This window comes from Lacerta agilis, chromosome 5 (assembly GCF_009819535.1).
Source record: "Lacerta agilis isolate rLacAgi1 chromosome 5, rLacAgi1.pri, whole genome shotgun sequence".
NCBI classification, from domain to species: domain Eukaryota; kingdom Metazoa; phylum Chordata; class Lepidosauria; order Squamata; family Lacertidae; genus Lacerta; species Lacerta agilis.
In genome coordinates this window covers 33,706,622-33,729,789 of record NC_046316.1, presented here as the reverse complement: position 1 = coordinate 33,729,789, position 23,168 = coordinate 33,706,622, and the positions used below count along the sequence as shown (strand labels likewise).

Here is a 23,168-nt window from a genome sequence, read left to right as displayed (position 1 = left end):
CTAAACCTGTGCCAAAGGAATAGGCTCCACTTGAATCGAATGGAATTAGTTGTAAGCAAGCAGAAAGGGAAAGTTAGGAGTGTTAAATCCACACCAGCCTGCAAGAGATCGTTTTCAGAGGCCTTCCTTTGGATTGGGAAGGTGGAGAATTTTGCAGTAATCAAACATGAATGTGAGTGAGCTCTGCTGCAGCTTGCTTGCTTGTTTACCAGGCAAGCCAATTAGCATACCTGTGCTAGTGACCTTGATCAACACTGATTTTTTTTAAAGTACTGACAACATAAACAGTAGTACTCTTTTTGAACACAATACTTATTTGACAGTGATTTCCTATCCTAATGTTACCCTGTTGTCATTGATTTGGAGTTCCCATTAGATCAGCATAGCTGTCAACTTTCCCTTCTTTTTTTGCGGGAAATTCCCTTATTCCAGCGCTGTTTCCAATTGCAAAAAAGGGAAGGTTGGCAGCTATGTAGATCAGGTGTGCTGAGTTGTTTATTCCATTGAACTCTGTCTTATTGAGATGATGATGGTAGCCATTAAAATTCATTGTTATGTTCCCTATCCTGTCTCCCTACCTATGTTGCTTTCCATTGTATGATTCTGTGCATCTGGGAGTGGGGGTTATGTCTTATGGTAGTATGTTTCAAGGTAGCAACTCTATAAGTACACAAGCAAACAAATTGTAAAAGGAAGAATGATTGACTTGGCTTCTCAGAACCACAGTCTCATACACTGTGGTACAAAAATTATGTTAGTTCCACTATGCAGATTTACTAAGGAAAAATTCAGCCAGCTCAGTTCACCAAGCCTATATTTGGGTTGGGCACACAGAACCCCAGCTATTTACTGTGTGTTCTCCACTGTAGTTTCCTGTTCACTTTGGAATAACTTTACTCACATGCCCCTATTATTGGGATGATGTCATATTGTGGTGTGTTTGTGAGCTTCCTTGACACGGAAGTGGGGGAATCTTCACTTGATGCTGCAGAGTGACTGAGTAAATATCAATTATTTATCCCACTTGGGAGTTACCCTAGAGCAAAACAAAAACAAAAAACCGTCCATTTCTGAAGCAGATACAATTATTTTACTGCCCATCTGAAAGTAAGTTCATATTGCTGTTGTAGATATTATAGTTGAACTTACTGTTTGACAGCCTTCATATATGACAGGCATAGGCAAACTCTGGCCCTCCAGATGTTTTGGGACTACAATTCCCATCACCCCTGACCACTGTCCTGTTAGCTAGGGATGATGGGAGTTGTAGTCCCAAAACAGCTGGAGGGCCGGAGTTTGCCTATGCCTGATATATGAAATAGCTGGCAACAGTCATCCACTGGTGAGCTGCCATGATTGCCACATTAGCAGGTGATAAAGTGGTTCATCATCCATAGACGGATGCTGTCTGCTTGAAAGTGTAATTTGCCTGTGTTACAGGAAATTGTATGCAGCTGTGTTGGAGGACAATGATGCATAGATATTGAAAACAGAACTTCAGGTGCTATCCACTCGTAATATTAGAATATTTGAGTGTGGGTTTAAAACCCCCCCCCATAACATGTCATCCATTTATTGTGAAATTCTGGTTAATACATGGAAGGAGGAAATCTACCTCTTTTAAAATTTTGTGTTTTGTTTGTTTTTAGAACGACAGTTGAGCTCATCTATGGCTGGATCAAATGTCCTTGCTTCCACTGTAGCTGGTGTCAGTAAAGAGCTTGTAGAACTTCAACATCTCATTCAGTTTCCAGAGGAGGTTGCTAGTATTCTGACCGAGCAGGAGCAGGATCTCTACAGAAAAGTACTGCCAATCGACTACCTCTGCTTCTTAACAAGAGATTTGGGGAATGCTGAATGCCAGAGCAAACTATCAACTCTTAAGGCTTCTATTTCTGCAACTCTTCTTTCTGCCCCAAATGAGGAACACAATGCTGTTGAAGATTTGGTCACAAGATTCAACGAGGTAGGGTGAGGATTTTGATTACATACCTACATGGTTGGTTTTCTTTTATCTTTTGTTTGTGAAGTGGGTAAAGGGTGCATTTTTTTCAGTATTTGAGAGGAACCTGGGCATAGGGCCTACTGATGGGGCCCTTAACCTGGCAGGTTTGCTAGCTGGTGGTAGCAGATGGCAGCAGTGGCTGGGTTTAGCAGCGATTTCAATTTCCTACAATGCTCCTAATGTATTGTGGCACTATGTGATGGGCGTTATGAGAAATTTAAATGTTGGCTAGATCCAGCTGCCAGCACCGTGCTGAGTGCTGATCTAGAACTAGGGACCTGTCATCTGCCTGAGCATGTTGGGTGCTGCCATCAGGGCCTGGTGGTTTTAATAAATTAGTTTATTTGCTTTCTTGTAAACTCATGCTCTTGCGGAAAGCAGCCATATTGCTTAATTCTCTGAACTGTTTTGTTGCAGGCTAAACATGATCTTCTTAGTGGTCTGCATCCAGTATTATGAAACGGGGGTATCTAGATTACATTAACAGCTCACATGTATTTATCCATAATCCGGAGAAAACTAATTAAGCACTTTCATATGCTGTGATTGTTCTTCAAGAAGCTGCACTGTTTTTCTAAGTAGTTTTCTGGTGCAGCAAACCTTAGCCCAGTTTCTTTTTCTCAATTGTTTTTCAAGGAGATGATTAATTGCTTTGAGTGTGACAGAGGGCCTCCCGTACCATTGCAGTGGTATAACTTAATTGTGTTGAGCAGGTGTCCTGAACTGACTCAGGATGGCATTGTGTTGCAACAGAGAATCTTTGCTTTGCTTGGTCAACACTAGCAAGAGCCGCTGTACTAAAGTTTTGTGAATAACAGATATTTTAATCATGGATTTGTTATTTTGTAGCCACTTTCCCCAGTTTTAATGAGAAAAGCTTAGAGTGAGAGAGAAGGAGAGTAAGAGATGAGGGTGGAACACAAAGCTCTTGAAGGATGATAACTCACCTGCAGACACTCACCTGCAGAGACATATGCGTGAGTCACCTGCATTTCCAGCTGGCAATATTCTTTTGAATAGTGTCTAAAGGGATACTTGCATGGGAGACATGTTCAGTGTACTTTGTACGCATGACCTTTTTTTGCTGAGACATTTGTTACCTCTCATCAGCCACAGTAGCTACTGTAACTTTCCATGAGAAGATTAAGCAAAGCAAAATAAGAAGGGGCAAAGCATCAAAATGACATTGGGAGGGAAATGAAATTTAATACTATAGCAATAGCAACACTGTAGTAAAATGCCCAAAGTAGTTCTTTAAAGACTTTTGAGGGAACAAAAATACACCTTTCCTAGCAAGGGAACATTTTCCCTTATAAGGCAACATGTGGGAGAGACGTTGCTTTACTGGGAAATCCTGAAGATAGTCTTTATTGAAATGCATTTGGCATTTTACCATTTGATTAAATTTCATATTTTCCCCCTGTATATTTTTGAGGCTTTGCCTCTTTTTCTTCCTCCCCCCTCCCCCCATCTGCTTGTTTCTTCTGTTTTGTGATCTCCCCCATTTTTCTCTTGAGTTGTTTCCACAATCAAAGGCAATCTCATACCACTGTCTCCGGTTTGTTCAAAGGAGAACAACATTCCCGTTGCTCTAAATATCAGTTTGGAGATGATCCATTCATCACAAAAGCCAGTCGGTCAATTATACGATGGGAACATGTTAAAACCATAAAACCAGAAACACTATAGATCTTTTCTTTGAAGTCTTTGTTTTTATTTTGGGTTTTTTTATTTTGCTTTTCTGCTTTGGTAGCCTTGTACTCTGAAGTGAAAGATACGTGCTGATGTGTTCAGAGTTCAGTAGAGCTTCGGGTACTATTCTGAAATAAGGCATTCCTTTTCTTCTTAACAACCTCTGATTCTTTTAAAATATGGGACACTTGCCAACTTGGGAGAAAGGCGGGATATAAATATATTAAATAGTAGTAGTAGTAGTAGTAGTAGCACCAATGCTGAATATTGGCAAATGTTGACTTGAAAACTCCACTGCTTTTAACAGTTCATAGGGGCATAGAAATTTGATTTTAAAGGTTCTGCTATATTAAGGCCTTTGTTTTCACATATTTAAGATAAGGTAATTTTCATAGGAAAAAAGGAAGGTGCCTTATACAAAGTCAGACCATTTATCTCAGTATTATTTAGACTGTGTACTGAATAGCAGCTGCTCTTGAAGCGTTTCAGACTGGGGTAATTGTTGGTCCTACTTGGAGAGGCCAGTGATTGAACCAGCGACCTTCTGCAAGAAAAGCAGGTGCTCTGTCACTGAGCCATGGTCCTTTCTTCCTGAGGTATGGACCTCCCCTATATGGTTTGCAATATCTAAGGGTTGCCCATTCATATAGTGAAACTTCTCCTCTGTCTCCTCCCCTCATGCATCTGGAGCCTCTGGATAAGATTTGGGGGTGTTGTGAGAGACATGTTGAGGGGGAGAGGAGGCAAAGTTCTGTTGCTCAGACAGAAGTTATTCTGCTCATGCAATGACTTAGTTGGATTCAACCCTAAGAACCCCGGAGGTGCTACTCATTTGTTGCTTCACACAATACTTACCTAAGGTAAGGGTAGGATTCGAACCAATGGCTTCAAGTTACAAGAAAGGACATTGCGACTAAACATATGGGGAAAAAACTCTGACATTAAGAGCTGCTTGACAGTGGAATGGTCTCCCTCAGGAATTTGTGTGCTCTCCTTCCTTCGAGGTTTTTAAGCAGTGGTTAGCTGGCCGTCTGTCATGGATGCTTTAGCTGAGATTCTAAGCTTATTACATTGAGACTTCAGTTAATGCAGTAGAAATTGGAAACTTTTTATTTCTGTTTATGTACTAGATAGTGAAATGTGTTTTTGCTAAATGCAATTTACAATTTTGGGGAAATTCGATATATCAATTCTTTACATTATTTACAATATTAGCTGCATGTTCAATATGTTTGTCAAACACACTCCATTAGCAACAGGGATTTTCTGTCCATCGCTGTTTATCTATTTGAAAGAAAATTCCTACAGAAAGAGTCATGCTTTGGTTGGCAAAAACCAGTAACTGCTTGCTGACTTCTGGCGTTGCCTGCAAAAATAATTCACTATATTTATATTGTGGGAGCCAGAATGAATTTTTAGATGACAGACTCTTGATACTTAATGGGAGACAACTATTTCATACCATTGTCCTTTTTTTTCCACTGCGCAATTATTGCATGCAAATGGCATATCATGTAACACTGCTTTTTCGTAAATTTTTGATAAATGCTAGTGCTAACTGATATTACTTAATAGTTTTTGCTTCCTGACAAAGGCACTTCATGTTTAATGTAGTTACCCATTCATTTCAGAGGGCTGTCCCTTGGGGTAGAATTTTTAACCAAATTAGTCAGTATAATGCTCTAAACATCAATTATGGCTGACCAAGAAATTCAGAAGGAAAATATTGCATGACATTTTTTTTATATCCTGTGCAGCTGTCTTACACATTGTATGCTTTTGTACAGAAAAAAAATGATAACTGGTTATGTTATCCAGGAGCAAATGGCATACATTTTTTTCCAGTTTTTACTGATAGCTACATATAGTATCTACTAGAAACTTGAAGGCTAACCATTCAGACAGTACATGTCACCAATTTTAGACTAGTTAAAATACATTTTAGCTGTCAGCTGACAGATAAGGTTCAATGCTGTCCAGCAGCACTGTAAAAAAATAAACTTTTGTGTCGGCCTTCCATTATTCCATGTACCGGTAGTCCTCAGTTGAGAATTGGTTTATAATGTTTTAGCTCTCCCCACATTAATTTAGTGAAAAATTGGTGCTTTTTCTCCTAGCAGATTCTAAGTTCAATTCTATCCTTATTTGAATGACTGAGAAATCGGAGAAAAACATGCATAAAAGGTGCTAAGAATTAAAGAAAAACCTTCCCTTTTCTTGTAATTTGAACATGTTGGGTTGGGTCCTATTCTCTGAAACAGTAGAAAACAAATTTGGACCATCACCTATGTAATTCTTTTTCAAATCTTTGAAGGTGGCTCTGGTCCATGGGGTCACGAAGTGTCGGACACGACTGAACGACCGAACAACAACATCATATCACATATTAATCATCTCTTCTCCAGGCTAAGCACACACAACTCCTTCAACCATTTTCTCATGGTGCTTGGCCTCCACCCCCAATCTTCGTTGCTTTCCATCTGAGTATGTTCCATAGGTTGCAGTTCTGCACCCCCTTAACTGGGAATTAGTCCCAGTCAGCTCAATGGGACTTACTTCTGAGTAGACTGGTATAGAATTGCCACTTTAGTCTTTTAACAGAAAATAGAGATGTCTTAAAACTATCATTGTGCTTCAGCAGTGGAATGTAAATAAATATTTCTCTCTGCTAGTTCAGGATTTTTAGAATGCCTAGCTGGCTTTGCAGAAACCTTTTGAAAAGATTATGTTTGTACAAGTATCAAACTGTTTCCAGTCCTTCTTTGGAACAGTACATTTAAAGTGGTGCATAATCATATTAAAACGGCGAAGGTTCTTTGTTAGGATATTCCTTTCCTTCCGAGCAAATTAGCCAGTCGATGTTATTTTAGTACAGGGACAATTACAGCTCTTACAAAAATCCATGTATCAAGATGTTGTAATATTCCTAGTTAGTGTTTGTACTGGATACGTGTCCTAGATCTTGGCAAAATAATCTTCATTCACTACAGCATTGTATCAAACTCATAATATGCAACAACAGCATGAAAGCATTACCTAGGGTTGTATGAGGAAACTGCTGGAGAGCCGTAATAAGGAATAGTCAAGTCCATTAAGGAATATTCAGGCTAGGACTAAAATCAATGGTGCAGGATATTCCCAAGCAATAGATGGCTGTGTTCATGGTTCACCAATGACAGGAGTGGAGAATCTTTTTCAACCCAAATGCTGCATTGCCTTTCACTATTTTTTTCCTGCTCATAGCTTTTGAAGTGTTCATATACCCAGGAATGTCCTGTATAATTTTATATGTAGAAGCATTACCTCTGTTTGAGCATGAGATGTGTCATTAGGGCAGGATTGGGTAACCTTTTTTGTCCCGAAAGCCGCATTGTGTTCTGGACAACCATTTTGAGGGCCATTTGCCAGTGGTGGGTAGGGCCAGAAGCAAAAGGGGCAGGGCATCTACTGGACATTTTGCCTTAGGCTAGATTCTGGCTGTACTAACCCCTTTCAAGGACATGTTCCAGCTTGGGGGGGGGGAATGGGGGAGCAAAGCAGGGCTAGTGAGGAGGGTGGCCTGGGGAGACTTCAGAAGGCTAGATGGGGAAGGCTGGCAAGGTGTGCTTGGGCCCTAGGCTTGAGGTCCCATCTCTGACCTATGGCCAAAATAATGCAGAGAGCAGGGGACCAACTTTCCAAATACACAGGTGTACCTGGGAACTGACATACTTAGGCTTTAGAAGGGGACAATGTCTTCAGCAACAGACTAACTACCCCCGGTGTAAATGATTGAAATAGATGCTGTTGGACTCCAACTCTCATCAGATCTCCAGCTAGCATGGGAGTTGTAGTCCAGGAACACCTGTAGGGCATCATATTGTCTACCCCTAGTGTATACAACTGGGACTTAACCTTTTGGATTACAAGAGCAGATCTAGGTTTTTTTGTTCTTTGTTTTGAGTATCAAACCGTACTTCTAGTGTTTTTAGTTCTTTCTTTGAAATGATTTTTCTTTCCTTGCTCCACTGCATTCAACCAGATGTGTTTTACTTACAGAATCATATCCACTGTTCATCTCTGTATACTGAGTGACAGTAAAAGCATGAATATGTGATATGATCTTATCCAGGAATGTTAAAGAAATAGCTGGTGAAAATGTTCACTAGGAACCCAAGGTACAGTTCATATAGCAGCCTTTAGCTAAGCTACGTACCTTATGTGCTAATTTTGCTTAAGTGGAGATATTTTAATGTGATTATCTCAGAAAGGGAACAGGCTGTGCCCTATTGACGTCTTGTTCACATTCAAATACAGTGGTGCCTCGCAAGACGAAATTAATTCATTCTGAAAGTGCTGTCGTATAGCGAATTTTTCGTCTTGCGAAGCACCAACGGGGGAATAGCGGTTTGACAGGGGGGAAATCACAGAAATTTTTCGTCTTGCAAGGCAAGCCCATAGGAAAATTCGTCTTGCGAGACAGCCTTTCGCTAGCGAATGCCTTTCGTCTAGCAAGGCATTCGTCTAGCGAGGTACCACTGTAGGTCAGAGCATATTATTCCCTACCCAGCTGATATAGAATAATATATCTGAACCAGAAATGCAATGAATTTATTTATATATTGTTTATAAAATATTTATGTTTGGGCCTGAGTTTTGAAGATGAAGACCTAGGTCCCATGACTGAGCTGAATGGGGTTTGGAATAGGTGAAAGTCTCTCATCGCCCTGCCTCGCCACTCCCCTAGGATGTGGTTCATTACAGCATCTTCACTTTTGAAATTTACTTTTGTATTATAGGTAGAAAAGGTGTATGTAAGTAAGTGAATCAGTTGACAAAATACCATGGTTTGTGTTCATTGTAACACTGAAGTAAAAGTTCCATCGGTGCAAAGATTTCTCCTGTGTGTCTCCTAGATCTGGTCTACAGTTTCCCCCAGTCCTCCAGAGCAGATTTGGAGACAATGCAGAGGGAGAAATCCCCTTGCACTACCAATACAGTGGTACCTCAGTTTACAGACGCTTCAGGTTACAGACTCCGCTAACCCAGAAATAACGCTTCAGGTTAAGAACTTTGCTTCAGGATATGAACAGAAATCGTGCTCTGGCGGTGCAGTGGCAGTGGGAGGCCCCATTAGCTAAAGTGGTGCTTCAGGTTAAGAACAGTTTCAGGTTAAGAACGGACCTCCAGAACGAATTAAGTTCTTAACCTGAGGTACCACTGTAATTATTGCACTAACCCAAAATATTAGCTGAATACTGCCCCATAAGTCGGGATTCTCAGGTTTTATCTCTTGAACCACATTTTTTTTCTACTTGTAATAGGGTTTTTTTTTTTGGTTTTTTGTCTAGGACATGTTGCTTCACTTTTCAAAGGCTTTGTTTGCATTCCAGTCCAGGTTTATATTTATTTGTTTTCACTGTAAGGTTTAGAAATATATGTACTTTTTGCTGTACTAGTCTCTGCGGGTCCCTAATCTCATCCACAGCTTACAGCTATATTTCTCTGTCTTCATGGCTCTGTAAAGAATTTTTCCTCCTCCTTGTGCCAGATCTTTTCTCAGATAAAATAAGTTTTCTTTTACTGATGTGTCTACTCAGTTCACAAACAGCAGCTTTAAAATTCTGTCTAGTAATTGAAAAAACAATTACTTGTTCCAATATGCTCATAAACATATTCATAATTAATTAAAAACAAATGCATAATTTTAGAGCACTCAAGTTATTTAACTGTAATCCTTCAAAGCAAGTTTCCTGCCTAAGATATAAATTAAAAGGTGTAACACTTTGATCCACTAGATAACATCATTGGGCTAAATGTGACTTTATAAAAGCTGTTACAGCTTCAGCTTGGGTTTTGACTGCACGTTTGCTATTGCTTTGTAAAAGCTTGGCTTTACTAATGTGCATGCAGTTGTTGCTACGCTTGTTCAAGTCTGTCCGGCTTATTATTTTCACCCCCCAAACTGTTGTAGCATTAGGGCGTGTCATTTAAGGACGGAAAATTTTATTTTGTGAATTTGCTCAATGAGGGGGTCTAAAAATATGTAATTGCACATGAGGAATCCAAATCTGCAATTATTTTTATGATTGGTTGATGTTTAGCTTGGTAAATTGAGATTTGTTTGAAATACACTAAAAAAAAGCCAAAAACTCGCATTTTGAAGCAAAGTTAAAGTTTTTAATCATTTTATACAAGCAAAATATAAATAAATTTTATTTCCAGCTGTAACAACATATCATCACTTTATCTTATAACGTCCTATTATAGTTAAAAAAAAAGAATAACATTAATTGGAATTAATAACAAGTTTCATCAAGTCCTGTATTGATTCATTTCTTGACAAAAGCAGACGACCTGCTTCTTGGCCTCTCTGCAGCCTCCATGACTTGTTTCACACATCTTTCAATCCCTTGACCATGACAAGGCCACTGAGGAACTTGCATAGGCTTGTCAATAAATTCCTTTATTTCTGTCAAGGTCATTTTGCATGTTAATGGAGGTTCATAAACTCCATCAAACCAGTCTATCAACTCCAATAAGTTTGAAGCAGAGGTGTTTATAGAAGGTGTCTTCCTTGGACGTACTGAAAGGTCTCCAAATATATCATCATTGCCACCTCTCAAATCGATGATCTTTTGAATTCCAGCTCTCCTTTCTTCCTTATTATTTGAGCACAGCAGTGTCTGAATTAACATTTCACTAAATGCATACCACGCTGAACACTTAACAGTCGGCAAAACAGCAGCCTTGTTTTGCAGTTTAAGCTGTTGCAATTGAAACAACAACTGACATGGGCCTTCTATCCACAAATGTTTTACTTTTATATTGAACCAACACGGATAGTACACACCAACAATGTATTCTACAATCAGCCTTAAATTATTGAGGTTTTTGCCTTTTAGGCCATGTTTGGAAACTCACAAGGGACAAAGTCTGTTTGCTGTTGTAAGCCACCTTACAATGAATTTGAATTTCAAATTCATTAGACAATGAATTTGAATTTCTTCAAATTCATTGTCTAATGATGACATCAATTTCTCCTGTGCTCTCTTTACTTTATTGTGGTCAACAACAAGTTTCGTATTCTCTTCAGTGATCAAGCCAATATCAGTTAATGCAGCGGTGGTAATTGCAGCTGTGGCACGAAGACCAACACCGTATCTGATGCACTGCATAGCAACATTAGGAATATCTAATGTATTGTACTGTTTCTCTCCATTAGAAGTTGAAGGAGCTGCTAAATCATAATTTGATTCACTTCCATCTTCTGTATCAGATTCTTTTTCATTTCCAACCCTGGAGGAACTTTCTTCATGTGATGGAAGTGAAGAAGTCTGCAAACATTCCTTTTTCTATTCAGCATCAGCAAGTCTTGTTCTCTCAACTTCTCCTCGCTTTTGCTTCTTTATCAGTCTGTTATGTTCTGGAAAATCTGGCAAACCAATTTGGTGTGGTCCAATAGAACCAATATTGTTTCTCTGGCCTTTAATGAAAGCAAGTTCTTTCACTGGGATCTTCTTGTCTTTAGAGCATGTGCAATTAATGTGAGCTTCTTTTGTGCAATCTGTAGCGCAGCCAAATTCAGAGCACATAATGATTTCACATTTGCAATTGAGAATGTCAAAGAGCTTGTCAAGTTTTGAAGCAAAGGCTTCTTTAATATCTAACTTGCCCCTTCCAAGAGATATGTTTTCTGCTTGCTCTCAACTTTCTTGAATTCACAACAGGGAAAACAAAAGAACAGTTTGCTCGTTCCCATTTTTCAAGTACTTTAGGCTATAAGTCTTTTGCAACACTGGCAGCTGGATAGTTTCTCATATCCTCACTTACTTTGTTCTCTCAGCAACAGTCCATATCTTAACATGTCTCGCAAAGTTGGTAATTCAGAAGGCAACATGTCTCTTCCACTTCCAATAAGGTTGCTCATATGTGTGAATGTTCCCTGCCTTGTTCTCTTCTTTGTAGTCATAGTGAAGCAGTTATCACTGGTTGTACAAAGCAAAAAAGAAATCGCATACCATTGTATAATATTAGAATCATAGAATCCTAGAGTTGGAAGAGACCACAAGGGCCATCCAGTCCAACCCTCTGCCAAGCAGGAAACACCATCAAAGCATTCCTGACAGGTGGCTGTCAAGCCTCCGCTTAAAGACCTCCAAAGAAGGAGACTCCACCACACTCCTTGGCAGCAAATTGCACTGTCGAACAGCTCTTACTGTCTGGAAGTTCTTCCTAATATTTAGGTGGAATCTTCTTTCTTGTAGTTTGAATCCATTGCCCCGTGTCCGCTTCTCTGGAGCAGCAGAAAACAACCTTTCTCCCTACTCTAGATGACATCCTTTGATATATTTGAACATGGCTGTCATATCACTCCTTAACCTTCTCTTCTCCAGGCTAAACATGCCCAGTATTAATAATACAGATAACTACATATTAATAATTAATAATATTAATATTAATAATACAGATAACTACAATACATATATAACAGAACTACAATATCTTGTAATCAATTTTAGGCACTTATCAACATCTGTTTTCATGAAAATTTGGGAATAACATATACGTTTAAATGACAGAAAAATTTAAAAAAATTAAAAAGTAGGAACTTTTCACATAGATATTTACCAAGCAAGACCTAAATATTTACAAGTAAGCAAAATATATTTCAAATTACCTAATCATACCACAACTTTTTAACACCCCTCAAATCAGGATTTTTAAAGATGAAAAATTCAACACGCCCTATTGTAGCATGTTATTGACCAAAGAAGTAAGGAGGGAATTGGTCCCAGCAGCTGTTCTACAAACATTGTATGGCTTGTTGTTGTTGGCTTGCCACTTGGTGTCCTCAGCACTGGTTACAACTATATTCCTTTGTTGTTTCTTTGTAAATTCTTAAGTGTACAGTGGTACCTTGGGTTAAGTACGCTTCAGGTTAAGAACTACGCTTAAGAACAGAAATCGTGCCCTGGCGGCGCAGCAGCAGCAGGAGGTCCCATTAGCTAAAGTGGTGCTTCAGGTTAAGTACGCTTCAGGTTAAGAATGGACCTCCGGAACGAATTAAGTACTTAACCTGAGGTACCACTGTATTTGAACAAGGTGATATGCAGAGCAATGGTGAAGCTTCTCCAGAGCAAAGTGGTCAAGGGCAGATAACTCTGTCTTGGCCTTACTTGCCTCACAGTGCCTTTATAGGGTGACAAAATCTAACGTGCCCATCAGGGCCAGCCCAGGACATTTTGCAGCTTCAAGCAAAACAGAGAATGCTGCCTGCCCCAGCTCTGCTGCACAGACAGGCATTGAGGCAGCCACAGTGGCTGGCAGGCAGGCATGGCAATGGCTCTGGTGCCCCCCCCCCCACCTTGTAGAGCACATTTAGTGGAAAGACAGAATAACCTAGAACCATCGGTGAAAGCTGTGTTGTGCTTAGTGAAAGGTTTAAAGGGGGCTCTGTGAATACAGTGGACCCTCCGGATACAAATTAAATTTGTTCTGGTGGTCCGTACTTAACCTGCAAAATCCGTAACTGGCGGCGCCGCTTCTGCACACGCGCGGGGTACGATAGAGTGCTTTTGTGCATGAAGTATACACTTCTGGGTTTGCCGTGATTGCAACCCAAGAGTTACGTATCCAGAGCAGTACGTAACTTGAAGGTCCACTGTAGTTCCAGTTAGGGTTGTGCATTTTTTCCTCATATGAGGAAAAATGTGACAAAAGACTACCAGTGCTTCTCTCATGAGTATGTTAGTTCTGGATTAGAGGGGGGGGTGGAGCTGAAATGGTTTTTTCTCCTTGTTCCACTGAAATAAGTCTTTCTGTCACCTGAGGGACACTGTTGGCTACAACCCAAGCTCTTTATAATAATCACAAGTATTTAAAATGTTTTGAGGGGGATATTCTGTAGTCTTACAATTTATTCTTTTTATTTTATTTTTGTCTTATGAAGATGCTTCTCAAAATGCACCTCTGAATATTGCCTACCGCTTTAGATGTGAAAGTATGAAACATTTGTGTTGCCAAGCTGTTTACAGGTTAAATAGCTAAGCAGTAGCACTCCTAAAGAAATCTGAAACCCTTTTTATAGTTCCATATTCTCTTTTGTGCTTGAGGCTTTCCAAGCTTCTGTTTACATTACCAGGACAACTGGGCAAAGCTTTGCTGTGTTTAGTGTAGGGTTTAAAGGAGGCTCTATGAATAATTCCAACTGGAGCTATGTATTCTTTCTGCTATGGGTAAATGTGATCTAGTTCTAGGTTATGCAATTATCCATCTTACTTTGTTCACTTACAACAAGTGTAATATAATAAGTAAACAGTCTGAAAGGTCTATTAATTTCCTGATTCACTTATCAACCAGTTTGCTTGTCTTGTTTTTCCTTTACGGGTTATTCATAGGGCATATGCATAACAACACAGTCCTAAGCCAATCTGCTCAGAAGTAAATCTTATTGTGTCCATTGAAGCTGGCTCCTTTGCAAATGAGCATAGGATAGCAGCCTAAGTGTGATTTACTGACTTGAGTTGTAATTGGAGATTCTGAAAGCATAGTAGTTAATTGGGTGATTCGCTAGCCTTGCAAATGTCCCTTTTTTGTTCTGTCTGAGACAAAGAGAACTTTGCAGCTTACATCCTCAGCAGTGTTGTGCACAGATGAAACTGTGAATAAGATACACATGTTTTTGGATTTCCCCAAAGGATTTAATGGATTAGCATAAGGGAAATTATTTATTAGCCATTAGCATTTTCCTTTGTATGTTAAAATTAAGGGCCAGGTACATATCCTCAAAAATAAAAATAAGGGCATGCTAGCAACGCCCCTAATACTCAAATATTATTGCCTAACCTTCACCTCCAAACCATTTGCCTGAAGGACACAACCACAAGTTTGAGTGCATACATAATACTAAGCCTAACCTTGGCTTACCCCTGGCTAGCATGACAGCACCAGGAGCAGAGGAGGGACACTGCAACAGGATCTTTGTTCTGGAAACTTGCACATTTTGTCCTCCTTGCTCACCCACTGCTTGACTTTGTGCTGCATGTGAACTGTCCCATTAAGCTCTACTCAAGGCTCTGCTGTGTTATATGTTGCGCTCGTTTTGTTCTCTCGACTCCCACAGGTTTAAAAACCAAGGAAGTGCTGGCTCATTTACATAAATATATTATAAAATCTAATGGTGCAATAGTATTTTTTCAGTGCTTAATATATAGTTCAGCATTGGCATTGATAAGATGGCAGGCTGCACTCCCCATAGTGCTGGGCAGAGCAATCTTTACCCTGGGAGCAGAAAGGTAGAGCAGTAGGACAGTCACTGCATCCAAACCCTAGCTGGCTTGCATCAGCCAGGATAGGAAGTGAGTGAGGAAGTTTATTTTTTGATGCAAAAACTGGCACAACTCAGGGACTCGGGGAATAGGGCCCCTTGAGCGATCTGGGGGGCTTTAGACTTCCTGCACCTCCACCACATGTGGAAAAAGAATTATCATGGCATATCCAACATTTATTGCATCCCCTCTTATGGTATAAATTATTATTATTATTATTATTATTATTATTATTATTATTATTATTAATCATTTTATTATTCAATGAGTTCCATTGCCATTGTACTGCCATTTTTATGCAGTTATCCTTGTAATTCATTGCTACTGGAAAATTTGAACCCTTTTAAAAATTCTGATAGCTGCTTTGTAATTGTCACTGTGCTGTTGATTTTTATGATGGTGTTTTGAATTATGGTTTGATTGAATTGTGGATTGATTTTATTGTCCCCCCCCCCCAATTTTTTATATAATTTTAAAGAAATAATTAAAGTTGCAGGGTTGCCTATGCTGGATTAAATTGAAACTGAGGAAAAACAGATAAAATTGCCTCTCTCTTGGACTTTGCTGTACAGTATTTGATTTGCTGTTCCATCAGTCAACAATCTGATATTCAGGAGATGTTATCTAAATTACAGTAAAATAATATACTGTATAATCCATCTGTTTTTTGTAGATAATCTTAAATTAGTTCAACACATTCCTGTGGTTGAATTACAAGGTTGGTTTGTGTCTTTAAATTTAGCTGTCAGTAGAAGATGAAATAGTTTTCCGTCTTTGAAGGGAAATGCGTTTTTATCTCTTACGTGAAGCTCTCATCACTGAAGATATGTCCGCAGACATAAATTACAAATCCTTCATGACTCAAGAAGGGAACTAAATGTAGGGGGGGGGGAATCACATTTTTATCTCATGTTGATAAGTGTTTACACAATGGGGGGAAAACAAACCCTAGGGAATTTCGTTGTAAAATAGTCCAGTTGGTTTGAATTAGATTTCCATGTGAAATATAGCTTTTACTTACTTGTTTTTTTTTTCTTTAATAAAAGTTGTGGGAAAGTAAATGGAACATTTTCTGAGTGATAAATAGTAGCCATCTATATGTGATCAAGGTTTGAACACACAAAAATCTACATATGAAGATGATTGTTCTCACTGAGCCTAATGAAATATGAGAATTGCAAGTACAGTCACAGTGGGAAAATGGAATTTTAGATCAAACTGAAGCTGGGTTTTTTTGCATGTTAATATTAGTATAGCTCTGACAACTCACCCTGTAGTCAAAATCTATTTATATTGAAAAATATTTTTTTTTAGTGAAGTACTATGCATATCAAAAAGCTATACAGTAGATGGAGGGGCATCATTATACTGTACATTTTTACAAGTGACATGATTTTAAATTTCCTTTTGGAAAGAATGTTGCTCTTTGTTCCTCAAAAACAAGAGGGTCTGTTAATTTTTCTTTACAGTTATTGCATCCTCAGGACAGTGTTATGGAGAAGATCCCATTATAAAATATTTTTTGATGATTGCTGAGCTGTGCTACTGGGGTTTCTCAACCCCAAAACCATGTAGACCAGGGTTGGTCAATGTGCCTTCTAGATCAGCCTTTCTCAACCTTGGGTCCCCAGATGTTTTTGGCCTATAATTCCCATCATCCCTAGCTAGCAGAACCAGAGGTCAGGTATGATGGGAGTTGTAGGCCTAAAACATCTGGGGACCCAAGGTTGAGAAAGGCTGTTCTAGATGCTGTTGGCTTCCACTTCTCATCAGCCCCAACCACTATGGCCAGTCATCAAGATTAATGGGAGCTAGAGTTTGTAGGTATATTACACACTCCTTGCCCGGGCCAAAATGAGGGTGCACAATGGATTGGACATGAGTGTGGGTTGGAACAGACCACAGATTTATTGACTGTAGCGCAGTAAGTGAGGTTGGGATGGCATTGGAGCCAGGATCTGTTTGCCCAATAGGACTTCTGATATGAAGTTCAATACACCATCCTAGCACACCCACTGGGGAATTCTGTGGGAGTTAGTGAGCATAATGGACCCAGCGCAGCAGAGGTCAATGCAAGTGGAACCCCACTGTCAACCAGAGGTGAGTGGCACCATGCCTGGCCACCTGAGCTCAGGCCAGGAGCTGGTGCATCCTCTCAAAACCCCAGTGCCATGACTGCCTAATTTGTGACAGGTAGGTTAAATAAATGCTATTGACTGAGAAAAAGGCAAAAACCTCTTAACCCAAGGGCCAACTGTGATGGAAATTAAAATTTCTTCCTGACTCTACAGTCATACCTTTGACCCTGAATGCCTTGCGACTCAAACATTTTGGCTCCTGAACACCGCAAACCCAGAAGTAAGTGTTCCGGTTTGCAAATGTTCTTTGGAACCTGAACGTCCGACGTGGCTTTCTTGGATTCCGATTGGCTGCAGGAGCTTCCTGCAGCCAATCAGAAGCTGTGCCTTGGTTTCCGAATGTTTCGGAAGTTGAATGGACTTCCGGAACAGATTCCATTCAACCTCTGAGGGAGAAGTGGGAAATCTGGCCATAGGAGGGGGAGGCTGTAATGGCAGGTGACCTGGCATTTTAAGGCATCTGATGCCACACTCCCTTCCCAAAGATGCCACAGGACCATGTGAGATTAAGGCCCTGCAAGACCTCAGGGAAGATCTGCCCTTCTCTTCACTATTTAGAAGCACCAAATCATGAGCAGTATCTGGAGGATACCATGTTGGCTATCCCTTGATGTTGACGTAAAGTGATTTACTTCTGCAGGAGTTCAGTTTCATCTTGCCCATGTTTACTCTAAAGAAAGTCCTATTGATTTGAGAGGTACTTCCAAGTAAGTTTGCTTAGTCATGCAACCCTTTCAGGTCAGTTGCTTGAAAACTGAGATAACCTATTTAATTCCCTCCCAATTCAATAAGTTATGTGAGTATAAAGAATGATACAAATATGAGTGATTTGTTTTTTTTAAGGTGAGCTCTTGGGTGACATGGCTGATTCTGACTGCTGGGTCTATGGAGGAAAAGCGAGAAGTCTTCTCCTATGTGGTACATGTGGCAAAATGCTGCTGGAACATGGGCAACTACAACGCTGTCATGGAGTTCTTGGCAGGCCTAAGGTACTTGCAGCTCATTCTTCAAATGATGGATACTCATCATAGATTAAGCCACAGCTTCTGTTACTTGCAGCTGTCCTTTTAAAAAAATAAACAGTGGACTACACTCCATCAGTCACTGTGCTAAATAGTGTTCTGTTGCTAAGTTGCTTCGTTTATCTTGTCCAGGGAGTTTATGACAGGCTGTTTTGGGAAAATTCACTAAGATGGATGACGGAGGTTAAAATTGGTGAAAGACAGGTCTTTTCTCACAATTCTCCAGAGACCACATCATTTATCTTTCTAAACAATAAACATGGAAACTTTAAAACAAAACAAAACACACTACCAGCTTTCTAAGAGCATAGATAACAGAAAAAGCCATTCTAGAGATTGAAAGGAAGACCACAAAACATTTGATAGAAATTGTTCCTTACCCAACTCAAAATGTTAAAAAAACCTTCTTACTCCATTGTTCATTAACATTTTATTGATGTTACTGAAAATCAGAAGTACATAAATACAAAGCAAAAATTAAAGGTAATGACAAGTCTCTTCCCTAGCATCCTGGAAATGCCAACTGCTGGTGCAGGTCTTATTGCACAGTGGCCACTCAGGGGCCAGCAAACTTTTTCAGCAGGGGGCCAGTCCACTGTCCCTCAGACCTTTTGGGGGGCCAGACTATATTTTGGGAGGGGAAATGAACGAATTCCTATGCCCCACAAATAGCCCAGAGATGCATTTTAAATAAAAGGACACATTCTACTCATGTAAAAACATGCTGATTCCTGGACCGTCCGTGGGCCGGATTTAGAAGGCAATTGGGCCGGATCCGGCCCCTGGGCCTTAGTTTGCCTACCCATGGATTAGCCTTTGGCCTGATCAAACAAGCTCTTCTTATGTTCTTATAAATAAATTATTAAGCTATAGCAAAAAAGGCATCCCCACCCCACCCCTCTGTGTGTGTGTGTGTGTGTGTGTGTGTGTGTGTGTGTGTGTGTGTGTGTAAAGAAATTGTGCATGTAACCAAGGCTTTATTTGGATTTTTCAGTACAGCCACAATTCTTGCAGCCAACCGGGCAAGCGACTGCTCTGCTTTCAAATCAGCTTGTCTCACTGACAATTTAAAAGACCCATCACACAAAATCAGCGATACTTCTTATTATTAACTACATTGCATAGCATTTGACAATCTCAAATCTTGGGCTAACAAGAGGTGTCTAGCTTTTTTATACAAGTTGTTCCAGACAGGAATTTTAAAGGAACCCTACTTTTTTATCCATTTTTGCATGCATAAGTAGATGTGAGTTTCATTTTTCAAAAAACAGCAACAGTGTAAATGAACTGTGAAGGAAAGCTTTTTAGCATGCAGCAGTCTGATTTGAATTAATAAACTTCAGCATATGATTTGCTTGCTTTTTCTCAAATAGGTCAAGAAAAGTTTTAAAAATGTGGCAATTCATGGACCAGTCTGATATTGAAACAATGAGAAGTTTGAAAGATGCAATGGCGCAACACGAATCATCATCTGAATATAGAAAAGTTGTCAACAGAGCTCTGAATATCCCAGGCTGTAAAGTTGTTCCTTTCTGTGGTGTATTTTTAAAAGAACTCTGTGAAGTTTTGGATGGGACTGCAAGCCTAATCAGACTTTGTCCTCAGTATAACTCTCAGGATGAAACACTGGAGGTAAACTAATGAGAGTGAGCATTGATCTCTAAAAGACCAGCAATAATTCCTGCTTTTATTAATAATTGTCAAAATATGAAAATGCACATGCATACATGCAATCCTACAGGAATGATGGGGGTGGATTTTGGATTGGTTTTTATTTTAGTTCCTTGTCTAATTTGCACTTCCTGAAACTATATGCAGACTTGGGTGGAAACAGCTATTTTTCAAAATTCACATTCCTCTTAATTTTGCAATGCAGTTCTCCAACCAAAGGAAGTATGGAGAAATTTATATATTATATTTATATATTAGCGGAAAGTGCAATTGGAGTATTCTGGATTAGGTGATTAGAGAATTACAGATCCCACTTTATAGTGCTGTTTGCTGCCTTTTTCCTCCACAAAGTCTGTAAATTCCCGATGCCAAATTGCAATTAATTAATAAGATTGCTACTATTAATCATAATCTTGTTATTTAACAGTGTTTATGTGTTCAGTGTTGGAAATCTAGACTAAGATCCAAAAGGTCTTCAAGAGGCTTGTGACCGGTTGTTGTTGTTGTTGTTGTTGTTGTTGTTTTTACTCTTATTCTTTGAAAAGCTGGCACCCAGTTGGGATGGGGGTGGGGAGAGACAAAGGACAAAGCTCCCTGAGGCTCATGGAACTGAGTCTACCATGCCTTGGATCTTGTCTGTGGGTTTTGAATCAAGAATGCCGTAAATTAATTTCCAATATTGCCTCTGTTAAATATTCAGGTTTTACGCCTTCAAATTCACAAATTACAGTGATTTAATTGTTAACATTTTTACTATCACTATTATCAAGTATAGACAGCTACTCTGCAGTGAGGTAGATGTAGTGAAGCGGTTAAAGCAAAATTAATGTTTGACACCGCAAACATGCAGGCTGATTTCGGTCATAACTGGTATGCAATATGTACCTATGAAATAATGCACAGCTTGTGGCTTAAATGAAATACTCTAAAGACCTCAGCTTTTATCTTAAATAGAAAGGTAGACACTTATTATCGTAACGTTAATTTGGAAATGATGTGGGCCTTGGGCATGTAATTGGAACAGGCCCTTGTTTTGGTTAATTTAACTTGTGTCCAAATATGTGTGTTCATAATTAATGTCATATATATGTGTGTGTGTGCGTGTGTGTGTGTATATATATATATATATATGGATGGTTCCCCAGAAATGGCTTAGTCATGCTGGCCACATGACCCGGAAGTTGTACGCCAGCTCCCTCGGCCAATAAAGCGAGATCAGCGCCGCAACCCCAGAGTCATCTGTGACTGGACCTAACGGTCAGGGGTCCCTTTACCTTTATGGTATGAGATATTCAATGCAAATATAAATCCTCACTGTCTTGTAAAACAATCTGTTGCTTATTGTGCCAGCATATATGTGCATAGAATTGGAGGCAATAAATTCAGTGATTCCGGGGCAAAATTGTTGAGAGAGAGAGAGAGAGAGAGAGAGAGAGAGAGAGAGAGAGAGGAATTCAAAGTTCCTACTATGTGTGCCATGCAAACAGCGCTTTGGTCACATAGAGCCAGCATGTGTCTTAAAACATGGTAGTAATTAAGGTTGCAATCCTATATCCGTTTTCCTGAGAGCAAACGCTATGCAACTCAATGAGACTTGCTGGTGAGCAGGCATGTGTAGACTTCTATTGTATGTAAGTAGATCTAATAGGATTCCAGCTGGCAGGGCACTACAGCATGACCTGAATCACCTCCCACATACAAGATGCTATTGCTGTTATCTTTTGGATTGAAATGCCCATCTGAAGTACCGGTAATTATGCTTACCTAAACATTGTTGATTTGCATGGATTTTCTTTTAGTTTGTTGCAGAATACAATGGGCAAGACAACTATTTACAACGGATAGGTCCAGACGGCTTACACAATACAGAAAAAGAATCAACAGCTAACTACATCTTTCAAACCATTCGGAGTTGTAATCGTAGCTTGGAATCTGAAGATGGAGAAGATAATTTCATCGACTATGAAAATGGAAATTCCAGAAAAAATTCTTTGAAGGACAGAAACCGCTATCAGTAAGGCTTTATGGTTTGGGGTTGTTTTTATTAATATTATTATTTAAAAAAAACACATTTCAAATTGCTAAACAAAACAAAAAAACAATTTACAATATTCTGTGTATAACACATTCACTAAAAATTCAAATAACAATATTTAGAAGGGAACGGTCTAATCAAATTGCCTATCACAATAAATTAAAAGGCTTTTTGCAGCTAACCATGCATTTTCTGTACTTCTGAAATGTTACTGTGTTTGCAAAATTGCTTCATAAACTATGATCTGAAGTTGACTTTCCCCCCACTAATCTCATAGTTTAAAAAAGTGACTGCAGTTTGTTGGAGGTGGGATGCCATTGTAAACTGTGGTTGATCTTAAATGAAAGCAGAAGCTTCTGAACTCCTCCTCACAACCAGGCCAGAGGACGACAAGTGTAGCGTGTATTCCCAAGACTATGTGTAAACCACCCCAACGTTTCAGTTTTATATGTGTTTTCCTATTTTAATGTGCTTGCTCTATAAAAGTAATTAATTTTGGAAATGAGTCATTTTAATGCAGCCTTCCCCAACCTACTGTCCCCTAGATGTTTCGGACTCTTAACTCCCATCATTCCTGATCACTGAACACGCTCACTGGCAGTCATGGAAGCTGAGGTCCAAACCATCTGAAGGGCACCAGGTTGGGGAAGGCTGTTTTAAAGCACATATCTGCTGTATTGGACTGCTTCCAGTTACAGATATTTCTCAGAGTTATGCATGGAATCATGTCACTCAGACGTTTAGAATCCTTCTCATTAAATTTTATGTTCCCTCATGATGTAATTACTTCCAGGCAAAGCTGTTTCATCTTGTGCATGAAGCTTTTAGAAAGCTACAGATGCAACTAGGGCTTGTTCAGTGATGCCAGGAATAGCACTATGGCATCTCTGTTGATCTTAGCTCAGAACATTATATCCTGTTGGAACAGCATTCTGACCCAGTCAAAATAAAGGTTATTTATTATTGTTCGTAATCCCACTACTTTTAAGGGCAAGTTATCTGAGGCTCATAAATTATCTTGGGGAAAGCTTATCAGACTAACAAACTCTTTGAATATTCACAATAGAGTGCAGCCACTCAGCACAGGTGTTGTTTTAATTATGAAAGCTCATGTTCTCTGACCTCAGATCCCCATTTTCTCTCTGTGTTGTGAGAAAACCACTTAAAAGTCCAGAACACGGTGCACTTAAATGCAAATTATATAAGTTCAGTGGAGACTTTATTGGACAATGCTTGAAAGATTTTATTAGATCTGTACTCGCAAGAAGAATTATAATATCTGTTTGTGGCTCTTCA

At 39.4% G+C, this 23,168-nt stretch overlaps 1 protein-coding gene across 2 annotated transcripts in view; it reads left to right on the top strand.

Annotated features, from left to right (window-relative positions):
* The window catches only part of PLCE1 (phospholipase C epsilon 1), a 99,682-nt gene that overhangs the window by 39,177 nt on the left and 37,337 nt on the right, over window positions 1-23,168 (top strand). For both annotated transcript variants that reach the window (XM_033149253.1, XM_033149252.1), the window contains exons 3-6: window positions 1,650-1,966; window positions 17,988-18,133; window positions 19,540-19,798; window positions 21,637-21,851. In XM_033149253.1, the coding sequence (XP_033005144.1) occupies window positions 1,650-1,966; window positions 17,988-18,133; window positions 19,540-19,798; window positions 21,637-21,851 (937 nt within the window). The remainder of the gene's footprint in view (window positions 1-1,649; window positions 1,967-17,987; window positions 18,134-19,539; window positions 19,799-21,636; window positions 21,852-23,168) is intronic.